This window comes from Argiope bruennichi, chromosome 2 (assembly GCF_947563725.1).
Source record: "Argiope bruennichi chromosome 2, qqArgBrue1.1, whole genome shotgun sequence".
Lineage (NCBI taxonomy): Eukaryota > Metazoa > Arthropoda > Arachnida > Araneae > Araneidae > Argiope > Argiope bruennichi.
In genome coordinates, this window is record NC_079152.1 from 42,287,346 (window position 1) to 42,313,984 (window position 26,639).

General features: G+C 28.2%; 3 protein-coding genes across 9 annotated transcripts in view; 1 reads left to right on the forward strand and 2 right to left on the reverse strand.

The window, feature by feature from the left end:
• LOC129960296 (early endosome antigen 1-like) overlaps positions 1 to 3,163 on the reverse strand; it is a 61,968-nt gene extending 58,805 nt beyond the window's left edge. For 4 of the 6 annotated variants that reach the window (XR_008783568.1, XR_008783566.1, XR_008783567.1 and 1 more), the window contains exon 1: positions 2,695 to 2,935. Coding sequence is in view for 1 of the 6 variants with exons in the window: in XM_056073632.1 (XP_055929607.1) it covers positions 2,695 to 2,899 (205 nt within the window). In the remaining 5 variants the exon portion in view is untranslated. Of the gene's footprint in view, positions 1 to 2,694; positions 2,936 to 2,968; positions 3,047 to 3,093 lie in introns of those variants that run through there. The other 2 variants (XR_008783569.1, XR_008783570.1) reach the window with 2 other exon arrangements.
• A 33-nt stretch (positions 3,164 to 3,196) lies between these two features.
• LOC129989451 (glutamic acid-rich protein-like) lies at positions 3,197 to 14,400 on the forward strand. The gene is made up of 6 exons (XM_056097998.1): positions 3,197 to 3,296; positions 6,407 to 6,716; positions 7,890 to 7,998; positions 11,054 to 11,117; positions 13,286 to 13,410; positions 14,261 to 14,400. Exons 2-6 carry the CDS (start codon positions 6,408 to 6,410, stop codon positions 14,323 to 14,325), a joined length of 672 nt encoding a protein of 223 aa, XP_055953973.1. The 5' UTR covers positions 3,197 to 3,296; position 6,407; the 3' UTR covers positions 14,326 to 14,400.
• A 2,767-nt stretch (positions 14,401 to 17,167) lies between these two features.
• Positions 17,168 to 26,639, reverse strand: part of LOC129958680 (uncharacterized) — a 53,612-nt gene continuing 44,140 nt past the window's right edge. For both annotated transcript variants that reach the window (XM_056071326.1, XM_056071335.1), the window contains 2 exons: positions 18,843 to 19,004; positions 17,168 to 17,479 (listed from right to left, as the gene is read on the reverse strand). In XM_056071326.1, the coding sequence (XP_055927301.1) occupies positions 17,268 to 17,479; positions 18,843 to 19,004 (374 nt within the window). In that variant the 3' untranslated portion in view covers positions 17,168 to 17,267. The remainder of the gene's footprint in view (positions 17,480 to 18,842; positions 19,005 to 26,639) is intronic.

The window sequence follows — 26,639 nt, forward strand, 5'->3', positions numbered from 1 at the left end:
ATCTGTAGACTTGTTTAAAAAATGCATAAAAACATTATCTTTGGACCAATATCCTTTGACATTATGCAGAAAGCAACGAACAATGGCTGACATAAAATAAAACACATTGGAATTGATATTTAGATTCTAATGGCATTATTCCCCATGGTAGAAATTTGATATTTCTTTGTTATATGGAAGTGAATACTAAAACAAATTTGTTAAAGAACATTCAGCAGAGGAAAGTCACTATCTGAAAAAAAAGCCATAAACAAAATCACAATATGCCTCAGATCCCATCAAACAGGTCTGTGATAAAAATGAAGTTTTTGTTGGTAAAAAGCATTCGTGAAATATAAATTACAGTTGATTGACGAATTCTGGATGGAGTTGAGTATCTATCATTCAATCTAATTACCTTCAATGATTGCAGTGATTTTGACATGAGGTATAAGCAGGATTACTTAATTTAGTCATTAGCATAAAGATCACTACTCAATTAAAAAATTATACTTGAAGACCTACTTTCAATTCAATGCATATTCAACTGCAAATGTTAAATTAAACCTTTTGCTAACATAAACTGGATTAATGCATATTGAGCCTGTTTTTGAAGAAATTCATAACACATTGTTACTTGATTTGACACTTATGTCTCACTCCATAATACACTGCTTTTAACATCTTTATACCAGATTTCTCCTGACAAACACCAGAACCTACTAAAGAAATTTCGCAGTTCTACTCGCACAGAATCATCTCAATAGAATCATGGCTCCATTTTGCTCTAAGTACATCACCTACATGTAGCTGCATGTCTTAGAACTATAAAAAAGGTTCTATGAAATTAAACAACATTAATTTTAAATATTGAATTTTATGGGGCATAATATCAATTTGGTGTTTAAATTTAAATTCAATTAAAATATTTTAATTAGTTTTAAATATGTTACTATTGTATTTATTTACAGCTATTTTACTAGCTGTAATAATATACAGTATGATATACTCTTTATTGTTAATTTCATCTATCATTAAATATCAGGTTAATTTCTGAGAAATGATAAACTCATACTGAAATGCAGTTTTCGTCATAGCAGTAATTTCAATTTGAAATCATTTTTTCCTTTCAGAATATAAGTTATAATGTTTAATAAAATTTTTTTATTGATTAAATGAGAAGAAGTTAGAATGTTAATAGTATACTTAAGAATATGATACTATCCCAAAATTTGAAAAAATTTTAAGTAATTAAGACTGCAAAATTTGACATTAGATTTAAGATGGCTCAAAATTGGTGACATGTAGAACTATCTACGCAAAAAGATATTCTATAATATTTTTTACAATGCTATACAATATTGGAAATGCTGTGAAATATCATGAAGGTATCATGATATTGCTCAGAACATCTGTAAGCTTATAAGAGCATCTTATGCTTTCAGGAGTTTGAATAAATGAGATGATATTAAGACAAATCAAGAGACTATTTGTTGATGATAATACTTATTGAAACTCTTGATAAATTAAAAGCTGATGAAAAGTGTAATATTAAATAATCAAATCTACTTGAAGAAAAGTAAACGAATCATTAATATATGGGAAATAAATTGCTGTTATCAGAAGGTGTTTAATTGCCATTTGTCTAATTGCTAAAATTTTATCTTCAGAAATAAAAACACCAATGAATCATTCCAATTAGAATCCACACATCATTTATATTTTCTTCCCTTTCAAAAACCCCAATTTGAACTTAAAATATATTTTCTAAATTTTAGTAGCTGGGAAATGTATAAAAAGGCATAGCATTAAATAAAATAATGAACAAAAAAAATTCATTCTTTAGATATATTATTATCCATATTTTAACCAAATAATGCAAAAAAAAGCAAATGTAATTTCAAAAAACAAATATTTAAGATTTTTTTTAAATTTTTGTTCATTTTCCTATACTTTCCTATACTATTATGTATTCCCTATATTCCCTTCCTATACTATTATATATTTTTTTCCTATTTTAATTTTTAAAAAATAACATTAATGCAGACACACTGTTTTTGCTTTCATCATTTTTTACCTTTTTTTTTCTGTTCATTCTGATTGATTTGATAAAAGTATTATGTGCAGAATTCCTCTAGATCAATGGCAGCACCTTAATTTTTATTATTATTATTATTATTTTCAGTTATGAGACAAATCATTCTTCAGATGCAACAGTAAATGAATTGTCACCACTTTAAAGTAGTACAAATTAAAACAGTTACACATAAAATTTTGCAAATATTTCATTCTAATCCCTGAAATCATTATAAATGCTTTAATGTACAAATAATGGCATGATCTGTTTTTTAACTTTGTAAAAATTTGAATAAAGTGACTTTAAAAGAACATAGATGAGATCAGAACTTAATGGTACAATACTTTCTAAGCAGCTCTACTTCAAAGCTTGAATATTATATTGTATATCAGATGAATAATAATGTATTTTAGAAATATCTTGAATTCAATTAAATTGATTTTTTTAATATCATTCTTATTCTCATAGGATTTTTATATATTAATTAAAGATATAATTCAAGCATAAGAATATGATTCAAGAGATCGGTAAAAACTGTAATAAATGTTATGATCATAATTTTTAATATTCAATTAAAAATTCTACATTTAAATAATTTAACAATTTTATTGGTGTGCAAATAATCTTTTTGCTACTACCTTTCTCGGAAATTATGTTTTCTTTCGTAAAATCTGATGGACGTTCATAAACGAAGGTAAATCTAGGAGTTAGACACTCTATTCCTTGTTTTTTAATTATAGTCTTTAAAATCAAATATATAATATTAAAATTAACAGCTCCAATTTCAGGAAATCGTAGAGCGAATTCTAAGAGTTGCCTCAGATTGTATTCAGTGTAATCCATCTCTGAAATTCCAAAAATTAATCTTATCGGAATGACTTCTTTAAATTTTGTAGCAAATATGTTAATTACCAGTGAAAAGTGTTTTCACGAGCGAGTCGTACCTCGTATATTTTTGAATATAAAACATCATAAATGGCGCGTTTTCGAAATAACTAAACATCATAAATGGCGTTAATTTCGAAATAACTATTCACCTTAAATTTTGAAAGAAAATGGAACTAATTTGATAATATTGCCTCAGTTTCGATTTTCACTTCCGATGTAACGTGTTTTAGAATTATTCTTATTTCGCAATATGAGAATGGCATCATCTTGGAAATGTTTTTATTCATTGATTTGTTTACGTTGGGGTAATTTTCGCCGCGTGGTTTTGTGTTTTATGGTCCTAAATTTGAAAGTAAGTGGTAAAATGTCAATATCTTTTAGCAACTCAAATTTATTTTCGAAATATATTATCATTTCTTATTTATATATACGGCCTACCATAATCTTAATGGCTTCTAATATACAAACCATTAAGATAACAATGATTAAAATGGCCTGCTTTATGTTCATTTGCCCAATTCCTGACTGTTGATTTTTCAAATATGTTTCTAACATTTTTTTAAAATTAATTTCAACCCTAAAATTTGTTTGTTACCATATCCATGATGGGAAATTTTGAAAAGTTCGCTCGCTTTCGTCATGGATTGCAAGAAACCGTACACTATATAGCGATTATCGCCTATTTAAAAAAAAATTACAGTTAGGCGTTTAATAATTAGGATCAACTCCTTAATAAAGGCGCTTTCAAACTAGACAATTCTTTTTCTTATGACAGTAAGAGCTGATAAAAAAAAAAGTGTCAAACATGTAATGAGAAAAGGTTGTTCCATTTAACTGTTCAGAGTGTAAGCAGATCAATTCGTTTCTAGATAGTGCGTGTGTTATGTGCCTTACTATTTTAATTTAAAAATATTTTGAACATCATCAGGGAGAGAGAGAAATGAACATTATAAATTTTGCAGCAAATATAGCCATGAATGAACAATACTTCTTATTGTAAGCACACAAAGATTCATTTTGCATATGGGATTATCTGATCTTTCCAGCAAAATGTCAATCAGTAGTTTTATTGGCAATGCTTTGCGTACTTCCTTTTTAACTGCCTCTTGACAACATTCTGGTCTTTTTAATTTTATTAAGGTGTATGATTCATTACATGCATCTCTGAAATATTTGTAAACACAAATCAAGTTAACTTGTTAGAGCGCTAGAGTGGTCTTTACATATAGATTTATTCTGAAAGTTAAATTATTGTTGTTTTTTAATAATTCAGCAATTTTTTTGAAGAAAACATTTTTATTTAGGGCAATAATTTCTATGGAATCAAAACTTAATTTGGATAAAGGAGGATTTGTTCTTCTCATTTCATTTTTTTTCCTAAGAGGGAGTTTAATAACAGTTAGATATTTTTTATAGTCTTCAACAACAATCTATAAAACAAATTGCTTCTTATTTTTATCTCTTGTGATATTGCTATTATATTCATAAATTAATTTGATACCTCTTTCTGTTGCATAATTTACAGCAACAAGTTTTTCAATTCCATTTTTATAATCAGGATTATCCTTTTATACTGTAGAATCTTTATTTAGAAAAGCAATGCTGTTAAAAAAAATCTATCAAGACTTTTATAATGGGAATTACAAAAGACAAAACTTGTTTTTGATGGAGAAAAAAAATCATTTATCTGCAGAATGTATGTCTTTAATTGATTCCTTCCCCCTTCCATCTTCTTCCTGTTCAACTTTGTGCATTTCCAACATAACTTGAGCCATATTTGTGGAATGGAACATTGTCATTAAATAAGAATAGAACCATAGATTTTTGAGTTAAGTAGCAAAGTGAAAAATTTTGACAGCAATCTTACAGATTTCTGGATTAATATAATGATAATTTGTCAGTTGACACATGAACAGGAAATCATACTATGATGCTTTATTTCCTTCTGATGGTAAAAGCTAAGCTCCAATGTACATTCAAACAAGAAAAATGCATATAATTTTTAAAGAGTTCATCACCTTATTAAGTAAATGAAATTGGTCTTGAAATAAGTAAGAAGATCTTGAGTGCATAAATTATTTTTGCCATCCACCTAGAATGAATTACAGTGGATCCCAAATGTTCTACATATAATTGTGATTTATGTTAAGATGAACACTTATGAATCATATTACAATTTAAAGTTCTATACATAATATAATTGTAGTCATTTATTATCTGTTTTATCTAATAAACTGCACATTATGAAAATGTATAAATTATATATTTTTGAAAGCTGAAAGCTCAAAAATTAATTTTTAATGATAATAATTAACTCTTATAATACATATATTATAGTTTTTCCCCCCTTCCTAATTCCAGCATGCATACATGTAAATAAAATTTTAACTGCAATTATGTGAATTTTATGCTATAATATTTGCAAACATATATATATATATATATATATAAATAAATTTTTAATGCAAATGGTAGTCATTATTCTTTTACATTTTTATTTTTAAGTTAAAATAAGTCCATTTTAATTATTGCACTTATACTCATATATTAGATTAATTTTGAGCTGATATTATTCAGAATTCTTTTTTCTGAATATATCAATTTTTGGCAATTGATGTTAAAATTATCTCTTCACAAAATATATTCAATTTGCTATGAAAATTTTCATATTTTAATCTTGTTTTATAATCAGCATTACTTTCTTTCTGCATCTTCTAAATTTTTCATAAGATGTTATATTTATTAAAAAAAGAAAGAAAATGCTTTATTTGCAATTTAAGTTTTCTGTAATTTTTCTGGTCAAAAACATCCAGTTTCCTTTCAATTGTAGCATTTATTTTGAGGAAAAATTTTAAACTTATTGAAATCAAAGGAAAAATTGAATAATGATTTAAAGATGTTGAATATTAAGGCAAAATATGAATTATTACAATGCTGCTTAAAATAAAGAGAAATGAATATGACAGATTTTCATTAATTACTGTCTTATAGAAATGCTTGCTAATATATATTGCTTTTGAATCATATTGTCATAATTATTCATTTTTTTTTCCCTGTACTTAAATCAATGACAACTCAAATCATGCTCAATATCATGTTACAGTATACATATAGTATCTAGAATTGTATATGTGACCATATAACTAGTCGGTGACATAATTTATATATTGAGTAAACTTAAGATTAAATAAAGAATTTTCTAAAATTAAACTAGTTCTGTTTATTTATGTTTAAAATTGAATTTTTTGAAATATAGAATATTTATCTTTTCATATACTATGGATTTTAATCATCTCTGATTTTTGATAGTGTGGAAAAAAATATCAAAATCAGCAGTTCCATATTCTGATATGTTTCTATAACAGAAAGTTTACCTTCAGTGAGAAAAAATTCCTTATTCATAACGGAATGGAATTATTTAATTTAGCTTCTTTATACTAATAGTTATTTTTACTTTTGTAGAATGACAAGAACCAGAGAAATGCTGTTAGATCCTGAAGAAGAAAAATTGCTTTTACCATCTTCATCAGAAGATGAGGAAGAAGATAATTCAGATGCTTATGATAAGGATGAACCTGAAATCAAAGATCCTTTTGAGAATGAAGATTCTGATTCAGACAGTCCTCCCATAGCTGTGACAAATAAAGTCGCCGTTGAAAATGAAAGAAAATTCAGGCAATATACTTCACAAGTGATAAAAACCCATATTGATGAAAGGAAACGAAAAAGAAAAGAAATGCATGAACAGTATCTAAAGGAAAAAGAAGAAAAAGTAATATTAATTATTTGATGTGAAATTTAAAGTTCAGTTTTAAATTTCATCAAGTTTAAAATTAATTAGATTAATTATTATTTAAAATTAAATTTATTTTCATAGCTGGAACTACCAGCAACTTTGATATATCCTTTCTAAAATAATCAGATGTTCGGTATTAGCTAAGATAAACTCAAATCTTTACTTTTTTTTTTTTTTTCTATTTTTCCTCTAATTAATTTGCATTTAAAAATCTTAGTCTCATTTGATTTTTTAAAAGTTTCCTTCAGAAGAATTTTTTTTCTGGATTATTTGTAGAGCTTGATCACTTTAAGTTCTTTATACCTCCGAACCATAATAATTATTGTTGTTAGTATTTATTTTATAATTTACAAAAAAATGATTTTAATGGATAAAGGCTGGAAATAGTAGATTAGTCAATATTGTTGAAATATTTACGAAATTATTGTTTGCATTTGGAAATGCTTTTATCTGATATGTATTTATGTAAATAATTCTCATAGAAAAATTTATATAAAATTGCCTAGATTAAAAAATAGTTTACGAAAAATTCTCCTTCCAAATTTTTACTGAAAAAGAATATATGCTTTCTATGTTAACTCATAATGTCAGTTCAATATAGAAAATCCTACAAATATTAATACATTTTATTTAACAAGGCTTTTTGACATCTAATGCCAGTATAATATGTCGGGTATCATAAATTTTTTGAGACTGGTTTTATTCTCTTTTAATTGGATCTTCTCTACTTAAAATTCTTAAATTGTTCGGGAAATCTCGCCACTTTAATTTATGCATTATAATTAAAAGCAAATAGTCTTTTTGATATAATAGTTTTAGAAAAAAAAATTCGCAATTTTATTAATAATATTTTTTAGTTTAAGGGCTTCTGGTAAATATTCATAAGTTAAAATTTGTTATATCTTGTTCATATTGTTAATGAAATGTTAATATTTATTGATCAAAGTAAAAATATTATTGTTTGAATTTATATCATAGTAGATTAGTATATGTTTCCGTACTTTCATTGAGTATTTAATTTGTTTTACTAGATAGAAATGTTGTTATTATATCATATTACTTTAAGCTGCTTGTTTGAATCGAGTGAATTGCTTTTTACTTGTTGTTCCCTTTCCTTGTTTTTGAACTAATTAAAATTGGAATATTTAGAGGCAAAAGATTGATGACAAGAAATTACCTGATGATATTTTGGAAAATTTAAAGGATAAGGCTGATGAAGATTATAAAGAATCCTCTGATAACGAGAAAGGTTTAGAAGGTTAGAATAATTGTACAAATTCTTCAACTACATTTTAATTTAACATTTGATAGTTCCTTTAATTTTCCTAACAGAGATAATTCTTCCTTCATTCGATAATTTAAAATGTTTTACTTAAATATGTGAAGGTCTTAGACGTAACTCTCAATAAATCTAATTATGACAAAAATTGCTCTATTATTATTCAAATAAATAAGAGTTCATTGAAATTAATTTTTCTTACAACAATTTAAAGTCTAAAAATTATTTGAATATTTAACTGCAGTTTTCTATTGTTAAAGTTAATTTAATTTATGAGGTATGAAATTGCATTATTTTAAAGTATTTGTCACTTATAAATGTGTATATTTCAAAAAAGTATTGTTGGCATTTCGAAGGGATAAATTTCAGAAATTGGAAGCACTGGTATAACTTACACTTACTTAATTCTTAATATGAATCCATGGGAAAATAATTGATACATTTGGAAGGAATTTTATTTTCAATATTAAAAATCATTATTTTATTCAATAAATTTTAATTCAAAATTAAAACTGTATAGTTTCTCTCAGCTAAGTATTTGCACTTAAGATTCCCAGAATATGATTCACCTATATTTTAGTTGATTGTAGCTTTTTCTATGCTGCCAATTTGAATATCTTTTTGTAGCATATTATACTATTTCATCCAATTTTATTAAATTCTTTCCCAATTTTAGTTGGCTAAAGCAGTTGTAGTTATCAATAGAAAATGATAATTGCATGCCTATTTGTTATGATAAAATGTTTATATTCAGGAAGAACGAAGCAATCTCAAAAGAATATCTAGGATAAATTATATTATTCAAGGAATATTCAATATCTAAATATAATAGTCAATATTTTATATTAGTGAATTTTAAAATAATATCTTATTTAATTTTATTCTATCAGTCATAACTTAACTCTTCAAACAACCAAATATTTTAATCTGATAACTTTGAACTCTGGGTATTGAACTTCTAGTATAATAAATGTAAGTTAATCTTTTAGAAATTTGCTATAATTTGATAACTAAATTGTTGTGACTGCATTAGTATAAACTCATGCTATTATATGTTTCTTTAAGATGTTTTAGAGGAAGCATATACTATGAAAGCTTAACAAGCTTAATTCCTTCCTGAATTTTACTCATAATGTGAAATGCATGTTAATTGAAGAAATTTTTATCATGGGAATCCATATTGAATAGTATGATGCAATTCTTTCTGCAAAAAATACTCAAATTTATAATTATGTGATCTATTGTTTATAATGCGTGCTTTTTTTACATGAAGTCTAACGATAATCAACTGTGACTATACTTCAAAAATTTTGTGAAAATGAGACTCTTCATTATTGTTAAAAGAATCTGTAGCCAGTAAGGTCTTTGTTAGCTCTCACCATGTTTTTCTACCAATTCATCAAAGTTGTTGGTATCTAATCCCATGGAGTAGCATTAGACAACACTATCCAGCTAAAGTTTCTTGCATGCAGAAATAAGGATTCTCTTCAAACAAATGCTCACCCTGGTCTGATATCCGAGATACTGGCAGGATTTTATATATGATATTATGGTTGCTTAATTATTATTCATTCTGCAAAACATCATTCATTGCTCTTTAAGACAAATACTTTTAAAGGAAATAAAAATTTATTTACATAGAACTTTTTTATTTGAAAAAAATGGAAGAACATTCATTTTGATAAGTCCTTTTTCACAGAGTGAGATTTATATAATCCATCATTTCACAACATCAAAATTAGTATAAAACATCAAATAATATGCCTGTTTATTATAAAAATTATTCACTCAATATAAAAGAACACATACTATTATGAATGACAAAAATTCTCGGCATCACACAACGTGCTAATCTTAATGACAGCAGCGCACACAACTTACAGATTCTTTGTGATTTGTGTAAAAAATTTTTTTCACTTATTTACACATTAATCATTGGTATATAGCGTTGACAACTGAGTGAAAAGTTTTGTGGTGAAGCTTTATAAGCCAGATAACAGCTCCTGGACAGGAGTGATCAATTTTGTCTAGTGGTCATGTTATGCGGCTACGGACCCTAAGGTTGCAAGTTCGGTCCTCACTATCTCCAAATAGCTACATTGGTGACCCGAGGACAAAAAATATGCAAACCTTCGTACAGCTGTTGTGGCACTCTCTACCCGAAAAAAAATTTAAAAAAATAAAAGCAGGCAAAATGAATCAAGCTGATAAATATCAGCCAATAAATAAAATCAATCTGATAAATAATCAGCCAATAAATAAAAATCAAAGCTGATAAATAATCAGACAAAAAATAAATCAAGCTGATAAATAATCAGACAAAATAAATCAAGCTGATAAATAATCAACCAAAATAAATCAAGCTGATAAATAATCAACCAATAAATAAAAAAAAGCTGATAAATAATCAGCCAATAAAAATAAAAAATGGGTGAGGTGCAACAGCCAATATCACCACTAAAAAAAAAAAATAGGAAAAAATATCATTCATCTCACCTCCGACTCACTGGAAGGGAAGTAATGTGGTGAAGCTTTATAAGCCAGATAACAGCTCCTGGGCAGGAGTGATCACTTTTGTCTAGTGGTCATGTTATGCGGCTACGGACCATAAGGTTGCGAATTCGGTCCTCGCAATAACCAAATCACTACAGTTTTAAATAAAATATTAAACTGTAACTTCAACTTTTCAAGCTAAATTGAAATTTATCTCGCTGAAGTACATCAATAAAAGGTTAAGCAAATGGTGCGGCAGTTTTTAACCTACCTAGCTCCAAAAAGTTCACAGATTTATTTCTTTACATTTTATTTTGCTCATTAACAAAGTATTAATTACCTTTATTATTAGTACCAATTACCTTCATCATCACATTCCCAAGATTCTCTATTTGTATAAATTAATTTTAGTTATGAAATTTTGATGTAAATTATGTTTATATGCAATACTAATTCAAAAAATTATGAATAATATTAGCTATGTAATTAAGGTCATCATCAGTAAATGAATTCCATTACTAATATATTTCTTTATTTTTAGAGACTTCAGGTGATGAATCAAACAATGCAGCCATGAATTCTGAAGACGTAATAGCTGTTCATGGGTATAGTAATAATTCAATATATTTGCTTGTTTTACTAAATAATTTCCTGTCATAGTTTGTAAAAGCATTTTAAATGCATTTATGCCCATGCAATAAATTATATTGAATATAATAAACAGTTGCTGCATATATCATAATTAAAAATTAATTAGTTTTCAGCTGCTATTCATTTTTAAAATTTATTTTTCTAATTTTTATTGTCATTTAAAAGTAATAATTATTCTGAAATATGACTATTCTGCAACCTTCACAGTATATTCTATTTGGTTAATTGTAATTAATATAAATCCTAAATTTTTATTGACAGTATTTCTAATTTTGAAATTGTAATGCAAAATTTAAATAAATATTTAATATTAATTAAGCTTTTTGTGTTATGATTTCTATAAAAGTTATAATGTACATTTTCTTTTTTATAATTTTTTTACTAATAGATTCTTTTAAACCAGCAAATGTATTATAAAATTTGTCATATTGGGTATTTTTCAAATGTGTCTTTGGCTAAGAATTTTTTTTCAATAATTTGCTCATTAAAAAATAATTGGAAAATTTATAAATATTAAACTAATACTGTGATTAATATTCTTTATTCTGTTTGCTGAAATAAATAATTTTATGAGAATCATATTTTTCTGTTATGACAATATTTTTTTTCAAAATATTTAGATTGAATTGATAAACACATAATCTGTACAACAATTCCAAAAAAATTATATCATTTTCATCAATATTTTGTTATGAAACTCAAATTAATTTCATATAGGTAATTGCTTAGTTGCATTATTTTTTCTATTGGCAAAAGAATGATTAGCAATCTCCTCCCCTCTCTCCTTTTTGTTCTCTCTCTTTTCTAAATATGCATTTTCCAAAATATATTTTTGTTCCTAAAGCAAATTTAGCAGAGTGAAACTTCTTTTTTTCTTTGCAACATACAACTTGAGACTTTTTATAATATAATTATAATAAATATTGTTTTTTATTTTACTTTCTACTTATAGATTTTTTTAAATTCCGTGTCCGTTGGTACTTATTATGAAGATTGTGTTTTACACATGATTAAGAAATAATAAAAAAGAAATGTTTATTCTTATCAAATTTTTTTCATTTCAGTTTTGATGATTTTTTTTTATTTTATTAAATAATAATGGAAAAATATTAAATAGGAAATGATGGGGAAGTTTTAATTATGAATTACCTTAATATAAGTATATAACATTGTATCTATATTTGTATGTTCCACTTCTCTTCCTAAATAAATGGATTGAATTCAATCAAATTTTGTGTATTCAATATTAAAGACAAGGGAAAGAATACAGTCAACTTTTCAAAGCATAAAAATTAATCATTTATAGAAGTAGTTAGAAATTAACAAAAATTTTGCATTTTTCTACAATAACTTTTGAGGGAATTATCCTAGAGAAAGTATTTTCACATCATCTTGAAATACAGAATGTTAATTTTCAACAATACCGGTTTCATATCTGTGCAATTTTTCCTTCAATTGTTATTACTTTTTTTTAAAAAAATTTAATGCCGAGAATTTTGAAATAAAGAGATTTATAGATACTGCTTTGCTAAGTAATGTGAAGACTTTAAATAACTTTGCCATTATTTTTTTAAACTTCTGTTTTATTTTAGGTTTGACAGTTTTTAAAAATTGTCTGGTACAGTTGATATTTTAATTTAAAAAAAAAAAACTGACAGACAATAAGAGGCTTATTTACCTTATAAAATAAATTATTTATTTTATTAGATTAAATTTATTATGGATGAAAGGGTTTAATCCTGATCAAAACTTAATACATCAATTAGTAAGTTAAGAATGAAGAAGTGCAGTATTTGATTACCAATGGTAGTTTTTGTCATATGTAATTAGCATCTATCTTAATTGAAAAACCATCATTAACTTATTATCTTTTCAATCATAATTTACAAACATATGTATAATATTTAAAGTAAATTTATGTTTATAATTGACACTAATTCTATAATTAATTTCCAAAAATAATTTGTTTTGGTTTCTGTAGACTTCTATACATTCATTATGATTACATGCTGTTCTAATGCATTTTATTGTAAAAAAAGATATTGTTATTAGATTTTCTTTCTTTTTTTAAAAAATTCTTTTACAGTCATATTATTTTAATATGATATTCTTTTCCTTACAGGCCCACAGTGTTTAAATGTAAAGTTCTACCTGAAGAATCAAAGAAACCTAAACACATACGTGAGGAAGTGGTTAATTTTAAAAATAATCTTTTATTTGGTGGCCGTATCCGTCGAGAGAAAAGTTGTAAGTACAATAACAAGATAAATTTGTTTAACTACTTCAGCATAAATGTGTTGTCCAACAATTAATATCCTTAAATTCTATATCTCGTATTGCAAACAGCTGGCCCAGATATATAAATCTTTACTTAGAATTGAATTTGATATGATGCAATTATTTTTTAATTTTGTGTAATTTCTTATTTTATTCTGACATTACTTTTGCATATTATACTTATTTGTTATCAGATCATCTTAGAGCAAAATATGCAGTAATTCTTGTTAGTTTTTGTATTCATATTATTTAGACATTGCTTTTTAAAAGCATTGCTACTTTGGAATTAGATATCTACTATATGAAGTTGGAGGGGGATGTGCTTTTTAGAAGACCCAAATAAAAGCTTCTATTCCTTTTTTTTTTTTTTTTTTTTTTTTCCCCCATTAGATTTACAATTTTAAACATTGGCGTTATATTTTTGTTATTTTACATTTTCTGTGTCTCATCTAAACTGTACACAAGTTAAAATAATAAATTTTGCCTGTGATATATTGACTTTTTAGGAACAATTATTTCATTATTGAATACTGTCTTATTTTAATTCTTTACTAAGGCAATGATACATTAAATGTAGTTGAAAATGTAATGCTTGTGGTAAAACTTATTACTAAAGAAGCCGCATTACTGATTTTTAACTATTTGTGATAAGTGTTGTAACATCTTACTGCCATTTCTATGTTATGTACTAAAATTATTAATTGCTTACAATTTTATGTTAATATATATATATAATTGTTTATATTTCATGTTAATATAATTTATATTTTAATTGCTTTTCAAAAACAAAATGATTTTAAAATTTTCTTTTTCCTTATAGCTCGTGATGCCATGCTTAAACATGAAAAACAAATGGCAAGGCATCGTCTTAAAGCTGTTCGGTGAAATCTTCCTTCCTTATAAAGTATCCTGATACTTTGTACATATTCTTGTATTTATTAAAAAATTAAACAAGATAAATGGGTGTTGTTTTTTAAGGCTCTTTTAAAACAATATATATATATTTGGTAAATAATTTATTAAAACTAAATTAAAGATTATTAAATTGTATTTTTCTGTATAACTGATTATTCTATAATAAATCCTAATTGAGTTTTTTACAATTAAAACTAATAAAAATTCTGTTTGATTAAAAGATAGCGTGGATTTTCTCTTAAAATTCATGCATGCATTTAAACTTTGATGTAGTTAAAAAAAATCTCCTTAATCGATAACTTAAAAATGATTGATTAAATCTATCAATTATTAGATTTTAAATTTGTATCAAATAATTATGATAATTTTAATCATCGTTAATCTTGTTTTTCTAATTTGTTGAATTTATATAATAATGGTTCATTTTGAATGATTTTTTATCATTGCATTCTAATTTTGATATTTTGCAATTCATAAACACCGTATTCTCTTCTAATTTATATTTTAAATGACAGTCTGATTTACTTTTTACATTATAAAAAGTAAAAAATATCATATCATTAAAAAAGTGCAGAAAAGTTGTGTTTATGATTTTACAGTTGCCAAAAGAAAATGACTTTTAATATTATCTATATAATTTCTGTGAATAATTTCATCATTTATAATTATAAAAGGTGTGTCATAAACTTCTATTTATCTTTTTCCCCTTACTGCTTTGTGAAAAGTACAATGTATAAAAATTTTTAAACTTGGAACTGGCATTTCCAAATAAAATTTTAAAATGATTTATGATTTTACTACTGCTTTTCATTTTTTCAAAATAATTTGATACAATATCAGAATGCCTTAACTTTATAAAGTGATAATTATTATTTTGGAATAAAAATTATAACAGTTATAAATTTGAATAGATGTAATCCCTTTCCCTTCTGTTATTCATATTGTCAATGAAAATGTTCATACTTTTATAATTAAATGGAACTTTTTCATTGGAAATAAATTTTCAATAATGTATGTAAAGGAAGCTTTGAAGAAAGTTTTCTTAATCGCTTAAATTTTATGTTACACTAACACTAAAGAAATGCAGATATTTAAAATCTATATTAAAATTCCAAGTTATTTTTGAAATACTGTGATTTATTTCGTTTAAAAGTATGAAAATATGCAGTTATTTGTTTTTTGAATTAAATAGCCTTTGATTGCTGTTTAAAACCATTACTTTTGTTACACTCTAATTTTATTAATGCAATTTATTTCATTGTTGATGTGTTAGTTGACATGATTTATTATATTTTATAAGCCGTTTGACCTATCGACTTGTTTTCTACTTAAGTTTGGTATAAATTAAATCTGCTAGGGTGAAATATTTCCCTATTAAATTAGTGTAAGAGGGGAGGGAGTAAGCTAATCAATATTCAAAAGTGAAAGGTCTATATCAAAATAAAGTTAACTAAAGTAAACTTATATCTAGCCATTCCAGCCTGTTAAATAATTTTAGCAGATATTAAATTTTATAATTTCAGTAACTGTTTAAACAGAAACTAATGTAACATTCTGGTAGCTGCGAGATTTAGGGAAAAAATACTGTTCAGAAACAGGAAAGTTTAGTAAGATTGGTGGGAACAGTGATTTGTATACATTTGAAAAAAGACTTCTTGTTTTGATTTTTTGGAATTCATATGTACATTTATCTCTCATGCATTGTAAATTATTTGCCTGGTTAGATGTATACTCATGCATTCTATTCTCCAAATACCCACATTAGCCTTTTCATCTTTTTTACGTAAATTTCAAAGTAGATTACTCATTTATATATTTTCTAAGAACTCCACAGGAATAAAAATCTTAAAATTCTAAATGTTTAACCACATATTAAAAAATGTATTATCCAATTTGCTAAAAAATTAAGAGATTAAATGAAGTAATTTACTTCTTGATGAATCAAAATCAAACTTCAAAACTCAGATGATTATATTATTATTTAATGTTCTAATAAAAATTTTGATTGTATGAGGTAATTCTGAGTCACATTTTGTTTTACAATGTGGCTATGGTTTTTTTTTTTTTTTCTTTTGATAAGGACAGGGGTGTTTGTGGGACCCCAAAAAATCCCCTGAAACTTTTACGGACTTACTACCAACATTTTGGAGTTTCGAGAAGGGGGGGGGGGGAGAAATGAAAAATTACGGTTATGAAGTATTGAATGTCCTATTAATTATAAAAGTTCAATGAATTACTTTTTTTTGCAAAATTAATAACCATTAATTTTGCAAAATTAAGACCTTTGAACCCAGGTCACGTGATCGCACATCTGGTCGAACGAAGTCTCTCCCTTTTTTTTCTGCCGCGCTTACTTGCCGAAAAGAATCCAGAAGAGAATGTCCGAGAACAGGGGGAATGAGTCATAACTCGCAATAAGGAAAGAACAAAAAAGAAGTTTTTTCGCCCTTTTCACGCATTATCACTGCCTTTGGAGAAAGAAAGGAAAAGTTTTCACCACACACACTGACCTTGCGTTTTCTGCTTTCAAAGCAAACAAAATTACCCAGATCAAAATAAATAATTCATTATTATTCCTACTTCCTTTTGAATGACGATCCCCGGAATTTCCGGGTATCGAAGTTCAAAATCCCCGGAATTCCGGGGTTTCCCCGGAGCACAAACACCCCTGTAAGGAATTAAAACTTTTTCATATGACTTTTATATTTACAACTTTAACATTTGAACATTCTTTTATTTTGACAAATGGTTTATGTTGCCTTTCCAATGATTTTAATTTAAGTAAATTCAATAATCTATACATTTTTTTAAATTCTACTTTCTAAAACATTTATTTCATATTAAAGGAACATGCTAAAAAAATACAAACTAAATTTGAGACCCGTGCAACATAAATTTTGGTAATAGTCTAATTATGTAGTAATTCGGGACATGACATAGGTGGAGAGAAGAGAGTAGATTAAGAATTGGAGAGTGAAGCGTAAAGTAGATCCTTCATTGCAGCCATCTTCTTCACATTCACAGATGGTCTCTTTAAGATCGTGATTTGAATTGTAGAAACAGCTGAATTTAGGATGTTTCTGGTAGCCACATGTTCGGATAGTTCTGCTGGAGTGCAAGTTAACTGGAAAAAAAAAAAAGAAACAGATAAATATAATTAAAATTGCTCCACTAATTTTTAAAAAAAAATCTACTTACAAAAATTAGGGGATATTTCCAAATGCTTGTGAAACTAGAAGGATTTGAAACAATAAAAAGAAGCAAATGAGACCTATCAAATCAATTATTATGACTAAGTAACAAGTGACATATCAATATGGGTGAACAGAAGACTACCAAAACATGTTGGAATTCACTGTCAGTATGTTCAGCATATACTGTTCTGACATTTTTATGATCACCCTCATTGATATGTCAATTGTTACTCAGTCAATAATTGATTTGATAAGTCTAATTTGCTTTGGCTTGTATGTAAGCATTTCTGATGTTCTTAATTAATAAAATAAAATCTTTTTTATTGCTTAGTATTAATTCTATTTTAATTTCATGAGGAGTATATATTATAATTTTGCTATTATTCTTTTAATATGGGAAAATTAAAATAAATTAGTGGCATTAACATATCTAGAACTCTTTTAAGCAGGCCGTATTATTAATAAATGTTTCTTTTTTCCTTACCTCAGAGTTTTTTAATCTCTTTTAGGCTTTTGTAAATTTATGAGAACATTTTTTTACATGCTTTGAAGTGGAAAAAGACTCCCAATATAGGCCACTAATGCATAGTATAGATAAAACAGATAAGTGGAGAGCTATATGATTAAAAAAAAATTGTTCATAGATTGCTTTTTGACAACTAACAGAATAACTTAGGAATTAAGAAGAAGAATAACTTATCTATTTCCAGAAACAAAAATAAAAATCCATTTCCTATTGTTGTTGTTTTTTAATGTTATTTATGAAATAAGTATTTTTTATTTACACATATATAGTTCTTAAATCCGTATACATCAATTGAACATTTTTATTTCACTAAAGTTTTATTTTTCTTTCAATTTCTGTCTTATGTATAACAAAAAACTCCAGAATTTTTTCCTGACGAAAACTATGTTATATCACTATTTATTTTCCACTTATGGACATAGGTAAAATGAATCCGAGTGCACATGTGGATTAATAAATGAACCTTTTACAATGTTGTCTTGTTTTCTGTAACAAAACAATAAAACCTTTGTATTAATTTATGGTAAATAACATAATTTCATTGTGCAAAATTACTCAAATGGATGATTACCATGAAGAAGCAGAAAACTAAATTACAGAACATTGAAATTAGTTTAAAAAACAAGAGAAAACAGTTAATAAAATTTTAGTGAAAATGAACATATTAAATTGATCATTAACCTTTACATGAATTTTCTAAAATTATACTTTCAATTAGCACAAAATATTTTATTTTATTTTTATTTCTGAGAGAAAATATTACTTACATTCCACAGATGTGACTGAGATTATTTCTTTCCTACAAATGGTATGATTCTTTTGTGGATTATCATTTACCTTGATACACTCCACAAGGTATCTGTCGTCTTCAAGAAAATCACATGAGTCATTGTGTAGTGAGTTGCAAACATGGCATTTCAGTGTATTACCTGAACAAAGAAAAAAAGAAACATTAATTTGTATTCTGGATGAGATAGATAAATGTGCATACATCTAAATTATATAGAAATTTAGATAATCTAAATTAATAATGATTTAAAAATCAAGTTTATGAGGTAAAATCGGGTTAAAAACGAGTTTTTAGTAAATATATTTTAAATACAATACTTGACAGGTCGAAATTTTATATAGTTTATATAAAATAAGTACACTATTTCGGAAATAAGAAAAATCTTCATATTCTTATGATTTTTATGTTTCAAATGGGATTCATTAAGACATTTTATACAATATCATTGAAGGCTTTTATTAGAATAAACTGATTTACTGTAGAGTTATTTAAAAAAACAGATTAGTTTATTTTCATTTTAAAAAATTTAATGCTTGTATACATAAGAAAGAGCATGTAAAAAACATTTTTGTCCCATTCTACCCTTTTTTTAAAAAAGGTGTGTAACATGAGATATTTCAAAATTCTGCTATAAATTTAACTACTTGTTTAGTTCTATATTGCTGCTTTTTTTATGATTGATAATCTTGTCTTTAAAAAGAAATATTTTTGAACATATGTTACAAGGGGTGTTCAAATGAAAAGGTACGAAAAGACGTAACTGTTAACATATTTCCACTATACCACTATGGGAAAACATAGCGAGACATCTAATGGTGCGATTGGAGTCTCCGGCTTAGATCGGAGCAAGCGCGGGCACCCGCATGCGCAGGAGAGAGCAGAAGTGGCTCTTATAAAGAGTGCCGTCCAATTGACGTGGCAGTGCATGTGAAGACAGGATGGCGTTCACATTGCAAAATTCGATGATTGCGGAAGGTGTTGCATTGGTCGCTATTCATCTCCGGATGGTCACCGTATACGGGGAAGACTATGTATCAGACAAGTCAGTGAGAAAATGGAGTGCTCGTTTCCGTGCAGGCTTGAGAGTTTGGTTGATTATCCGAGACCAGGCCAGGCTACATAGTCATCACGGCAGATCTCATCGACAAAGTGGACGACCTAGTGAGAAGTGATCGGCGTGTCGCATTGCGAATGTTGGCGGTGAAGATGGATGTCAATGTTGGAATAGTGTTTACAATTGTTCACAACATGTTGCGCTATCGGAAGGTGTGCACGCAGTGAGTTCCGGAGCAGTTGACCGACCAGCACAAGTAACTGCGTATGGGGCTAGCACTTCAACATCTTTTTAGGTATCTTGAAAACCATGCTTTCCTGGAGCGGATCGTCACAGGTGATGAGAGCTGGTGTTATCACTACGAGCCATAGACAAAGCGGGACAGCATGCAATGGAAGCATACGTCGTCACCTCCCCCTAAAAAGTAAAAAGCCGTGGCGTCAGCGGGCAAGGTGTTGCTCGCCAACTTTTTCGATGTCCTAGGTCCGCTACTTGGTGAAATCCTCGAGCACAGAAGAATCATTAACTCCGATGTGTACTGTGAGACACTCCGAAGACCACACAGGTCCATCAAGCACAAAAGACCGGGGCTACTCACGGAGGGTGTGGTTCTGCTCCATGATAACGCACGTCCACACGTCTCCAGGGTCACACGCGCGGAACTGGCAAGTTCATATGGAAGAACCTCGACCAGCTGCCCTTACAACACGGATATGTCGCCCTGCGATTTTCATGTGTTTTGTTCCCTGAAAAAATATCTGAAAGGGAAGCGCTTCAACTGGAACGGCGAACTTAAGGACGCTGTTTAGGACTACGTCCCGTCACGGCCACAGGAATTCTGGGAACAAGGAATCTTTCGGCACGTTAATCAATGAGATCGTTGTGTTCAGGCCTATGCTGTATACTTTGAATAAAGTATTCATTTATACCCACAGTGTCGTTTCGTATCTTTTCATTTCAACATCCCTTGTATAATGATAAGTATTGATAACATAAATCATTGCCTTTGGCAATGTTGGGAATTCAGATTATCTGTAATAAAGGATAGTTAAATTAAGATATTAATTCCAGTTATGAACTTGAAGCACATGGCTCTTATTATATTGCACAAGTTTTCTGAAAAAATATCAGTAAAGCAAATAATAATAATAATATATTTACAAATAAATACCCTAATACAAAATATAGACATTTTTTTTTCATAATCTTTTATAAATTACAGATGATACATTTAATTCTACCAGCATATATATTAAGAATGGAAATCTCACAGCAATGGAATAAGTTGATTTTCAAAATAAGTGATGCAAATTAAATTTGAAGTTCACATTTTGTCTCAATTGGGATGAACCTGAATTCATTTTAAGGAGACTGTTATGCTCGCAAGTCCTATTTTTTAATATTTTTGACAATCTATTGCCAAAAAAATAAGTTTTTTTTTTTAAGTTGATTTTTACTACTATTTTTTTGAAAATCTACCATTATAACATTGTTCGAAATTGGGAGGAAAAAAATTTTTTAGAATAGACTTTCCAATTGGCATCTGCTTAGGACCGCTGATCTGAAGGGGAATGCAGACAAGTCAATTAAAAAATGCTGTTAGCTAATTTATTAAGTTAAAAAAATGTATACCTAATTTTGAATACAAAATCCTGAGTACTCGGCGGACGACCTTGCCGAATGTGCAGCTTTCATCCGAGCTATTAATACAGAACAGATTAAGCGCTCTAAGGCCTTAAGTGAAACAAATCTCGAGACTATTTTCCTTCTAAACTTGCAATTGGCAATTCATTATTATTGGAATTATATACCACAATTGATTTAAATAATACTTAATTTGAATTTGAATAAGTTCGTTTGCACTGGTCTTATAATTAAAAGCGCAAAGTTAACCCTTTCGCGCCGACTGTCACCTGTACGTGCCAGCAAGAAACGCACTCACTTCCCGGCCGACACGCCGGCGTGCAAGAGCGTTTTCTCGTTCACCCCCGGCCGTCACCCATTAGTGCCAGTGTCCTGGAACGTTTTAAAAACTAAAATTTTTGCCAGAAGATGGCATTATATGTCCATATGGTTTCAGATACATGTAGATTTGACCTTCTACTCAAAATGAGAGTAGTATGACTCACATACACGTGGTTTTTAGGGGGAAGGAATGAAGGAGAAAGGAATGTTTCCGAATGGCGTGAATTATGACGGCTCTTTAAATTCGCACGTGGTATTTGTTTACAGTAAGCAGGGGAAGTTTTTTTTTTTCGCTACAGCGTTGGGTATTTCGATTTGCGGTCCAGTTTTTAGTGGATAGTTAGATCTTGTAGACGTGAATTTTTTCTCTTTTTACCGTTAGAATGTCGAAGCGTCGAAAAATTTTAACTGAGCTTGAAATAGCGGAAATGATGCAAAATATTTCAGATATTGATTCTGAAACACATTCGGATAGTGACAGTGATAGTGACACTATAATATATTCTGATCATAATGAATCTAGCGAATCTTGTGATGATGAGGACATTACTGATATCTGTATGCCGAGTACATCGAAAGCAAGTACTTCTCCATGGTCATCCACAGTAGAAAATTTAACACAATTACCATTCAAAGCAGTGCCTGGACTAAAAGTGGATGATTCGGTTGCAGAAGAAATTGATTTCTTTAGGCATTATTTCGATGATACAGTAATGAAATTAATTACGGAACAGACCAATCTGTATCAGAGAAGTATATATCCTGAGGATGCATCTGGTGCACGTTCTTCGAACTATTTACCTGTCACAGAGGAAGAAATGTTTGTTTTCTTTGCTCTTACAATTTTGATAGGCATTATAAAAAAACCCAAAATCAAAATGTACTTCTCAACGAATCCCATGCTTGCAACGCCATTTTTTAATAGCGTAATGAGTCGTGATCGATACGTTGCAATTCTTCGATGTTTGCATTTTGCCAGCAGCGATGCCAAAAAAATCGGAAAGCTTCAACCAGTTTTAGATAAAATAATTGAAAATTTCAAGTCCGCTTACACCCCTGAAAGGAATATATCAATAGATGAAAGTTTATTATTGTGGAAAGGAAGACTTGGATTTCGCCAATACGTCCCTGCTAAACGATCTCGATATGGAATTAAACTCTATAAATTATGCGAATCTAAATCAGGATATATATACAATTTTATTATTTATACGGGGAAGGATACAGTGTTAAAGGAAACTTTAGGATTATATGGGGAAAGAGTTGTGAAATCTCTACTTGAAGAACTTTCTGGTCAAGGGTACCATTTATATATTGATCGTTTTTTTATGTCTCCATCATTAGCGGATGAACTCTTCGGACTACAAACAAATACTTGTGGGACTGTAATGAGGAGAAGGAAAGGAATGCCTGAAAATTTTCCGCCGCCCAAAATGAAAATCGGTGAGATGTTGGTTTTGCAGAAAAAGAACATGAACTTAACTGCTTTCAAAGATAGACGAGAAGTGCTAGTGATATCAACTATGCATGATGCAAAATTGCTTGATACTGGTAAAAAAGATCGCGCAACATCTAATCCCATAATGAAGCCAGAGTGTATCGTAGAATACAACAAAAATATGGGAGGGATAGACTTAAGCGATGCCGTCATAATTCAGTATCCATCTTTCAGGAAAACTGTTAAATGGTATAAGAAACTTTTCTTTAATATCATGGATATGGCTGTATTTAATGCCAATATTCTTTTCAACAAAAAAAGTAAGAACAATCTTCCTCTCCTTAATTATCGCCTTAATTTAGTTAATCAAATTATTTCTCAGTATTCCTCTAAAATCCTCAAAGTTAATGTCATACCAAAATCAGCAGAATCATTAAATCCACTCCGATTAACTGAAAGACATTTCCCAAAACTTTGTTCAAAAGAAACGGGTGAGAAAGTGAGACGACGATGCTTCGTTTGTTCACATTCCCGGAAAAATCCTCCAAAACAGCAAATGAGTTATTATGAGTGCAAGGACTGTAACGTAGGACTGTGTGTAGATCCCTGTTTTCAAATTTTTCATACGAAAAAAGAATTTTAAGTCATATATTTAGTTTTGAGATATATGATGTTAAAAGTTATTAAATGGTAAGTACATAGTGAAAATAAAATGTGTAAAATATATATTTAAACAAGAAATAACTTAAATAAATAAAGTATCTATAGAAATAAATATGAAGCATATGCCATTTAAATATTCTACAGAATATTATTAAACAACGCGTTGATATTTCGGTAATTTCATGGATTTAGGCTTAACAGTGAAAAACCCTCCGGCCGTTGACAGACACTCGCGAGAGAGACTGCCGGCCTCAGCGATAAGCGCGCGTTTGCGCTTCGCGTCGCGAAAGGGTTAAATAACTTTCAATTTACCACAAAAAATATCTCAAGGATTTTGAACTCCCTTAATCTGTAGAGCCATTAGACAATTGCTTTACGTATTTAAAATTCCGGGCATACCATACTATGGAATGTATCACAAAATTTGCGAAAACCCTTCCACTGATTCATGAAATAATTGACACAACCTTTGAAAACTGCTACATAGTTTTTTATTCATATATTCCAAAATTGTATCTTTACATGTATGACAGAACGTTATTCATTTGAATATTACTAAGCTGATTTTGAATTTTAAAAACTGGAGAAGAAAAAATAAATTTCAAAAAAAAAAATTATTGGTTTTCAACAAAGAAGAATTTTTCATTTAAATTTATTTCTATAAATATTATGGAATTTTGAAATTAATTATTTCACAAAGTCATTGTCCAGATGGCGCCACGATAACAGAATCTGAATTTAATTGCTTTCAGAAATGCTTCGAAAAATGGGCAACGAAAGTATAAATGCACCTGGTACCATAAATATAATGCTCTTGGGGATATTTTACGATTTCAAAAGCAGGCATCAACAAAATAAGATTTAGGAGGGTAAAGAATAAATACTGTCCCGAATGCCATTAATACAATTAGTCAATTAATTGGTGATTGAATTCTAAAGATATTGAAATTGTATTTTGTCATCGGGAATATATAAATATACGAAATTTCAAAATTCTAGCACATAGAGATGTATGCATTTTGCGTCTCTGGGTAGTATACATTATGAAGCTCCTCCCTATTAATAATTTGAACAAATTAACTCCACTTTTTTTTAATTGCTCAACATTTTTATGATTTATGTTAAATTGATTTTTTATTTCATCAACTTTTTGAAAAAATTTATGTATTTATTTTTGTACTAGCCGCCTTTGGCGAGCAGCTGGTTCGTCGGATTAATGCTCATTGAAATTTTCAACTAAACATTTTATGTCACTTTCTCTCTTAATAGCTTCTTCAGCAAGATATTTTTTTTAGTCAAATTTTGATAGTCATATAACTCATACTATTATAGAAGCTTTAAATCGTACTGTTTATTGAGTTATCTATCTCTAATTTTCTGGCGACTTGCGAAAAAATTGAATAGAAGTGAAAATGATTAATCTTCACAAAAACATTTTTTTTTTTTTTGAAACCAAGCTTTAAAAAAATATGAGACTAGAAAACAGAAGTGTGCGGCATTGAAGTCTTATGTCCGCCACAAAATGATATTCACAATTTATGCAATATCTCGAAGAATTGTTCAATAAAAATTTCTCTCATTCCCCATAAAATTCAATTTTTAGTTTTGCTTTCAAGAGAATTTAAATTTAAATGATGTAAATAGTAATATTTTATTTTGTTTTGGTCAATAAATATAATTTAAAAAATTAAGTCTATATTTTATACAATCCTTTTGTACTAAGCAATTATATTCTACGGAATATTTTTGATATTCAAAGTTTTAAATTTTAAAAAATATTGTAGCAGTTACATTACTCTTATCTTCTCTTTTGGATACTAGATGGCGATACCTGATTAGGTCATCCCATAGTGCATTGCGATTGTAATTAGAATGAGATGTGACGCTGAACTGTGAAGTCGCGAGCGTGAATGTCTTGACTTTGTGTTTGTTTAGTGTGTGAATGTGATTATTAAAAGAAATTTTCATAAAAACATTCGTCCTGTTGCTTCCTGCATGGATTATAATAATCTACATACCCCCACAATATACATATTCTATCATATGCGATCAAAACTGACCGAATTTTGAAGTTTTGAATATTACAATTTTAAAATAATCAACATTTTCATAACCATCCTAAGCCATTCAGTCTTGGGGAAACTCTTTGAGCTGATCGGTGTATCTTCTTTGAGATGGTCGATAGAGTAGTTAGTCTAAAATCGCGAGTGTTCATAATATAGTCATAGTCAAATTTTCATATTCATGCAGTTTTAATCGCAATAGAGTCGACCGTCCTTATTATTTCAAACTTTTTGCTTTTGACCACCAACTACTCTGTTGGGAATATTGCTTATATTTATTTTTCCGTAAATCGTGTAGATATAACTTCATGTCCATGATTCCAGACATTAAAGCCGTGTTTAAATTGTCTTTTACATATACTCTATTTATTATATGCACAAAAATGTTGAATGGAAATCAGTTCGATGATTAAATATTGGTTGAAAGAATGAAAACGGTTTGAACTTTAGTGCAACAATGTATCTATTGTTGAAAATTAAACAAAAAAAAATTTAAAATATTGCCGAAATTCAATAAAAGTTGGAACGACTATTAAATTAGTATTATTAAAAATACAATTTTCTATATTTTAAGACAATGTAAGATTCATT

Coding starts and splice junctions, on each gene's coding strand:
- LOC129989451 (XM_056097998.1), top strand. CDS start 6,408: ATGACAAGAACCAGAGAAATGCTGTTAGATCCTGAAGAAGAAAAATTG. Junction 6,717..7,889: donor TAAAGGAAAAAGAAGAAAAA/GTAATATTAATT, acceptor TGGAATATTTAG/AGGCAAAAGATTGATGACAA. Junction 13,411..14,260: donor TATCCGTCGAGAGAAAAGTT/GTAAGTACAATA, acceptor TTTTCCTTATAG/CTCGTGATGCCATGCTTAAA.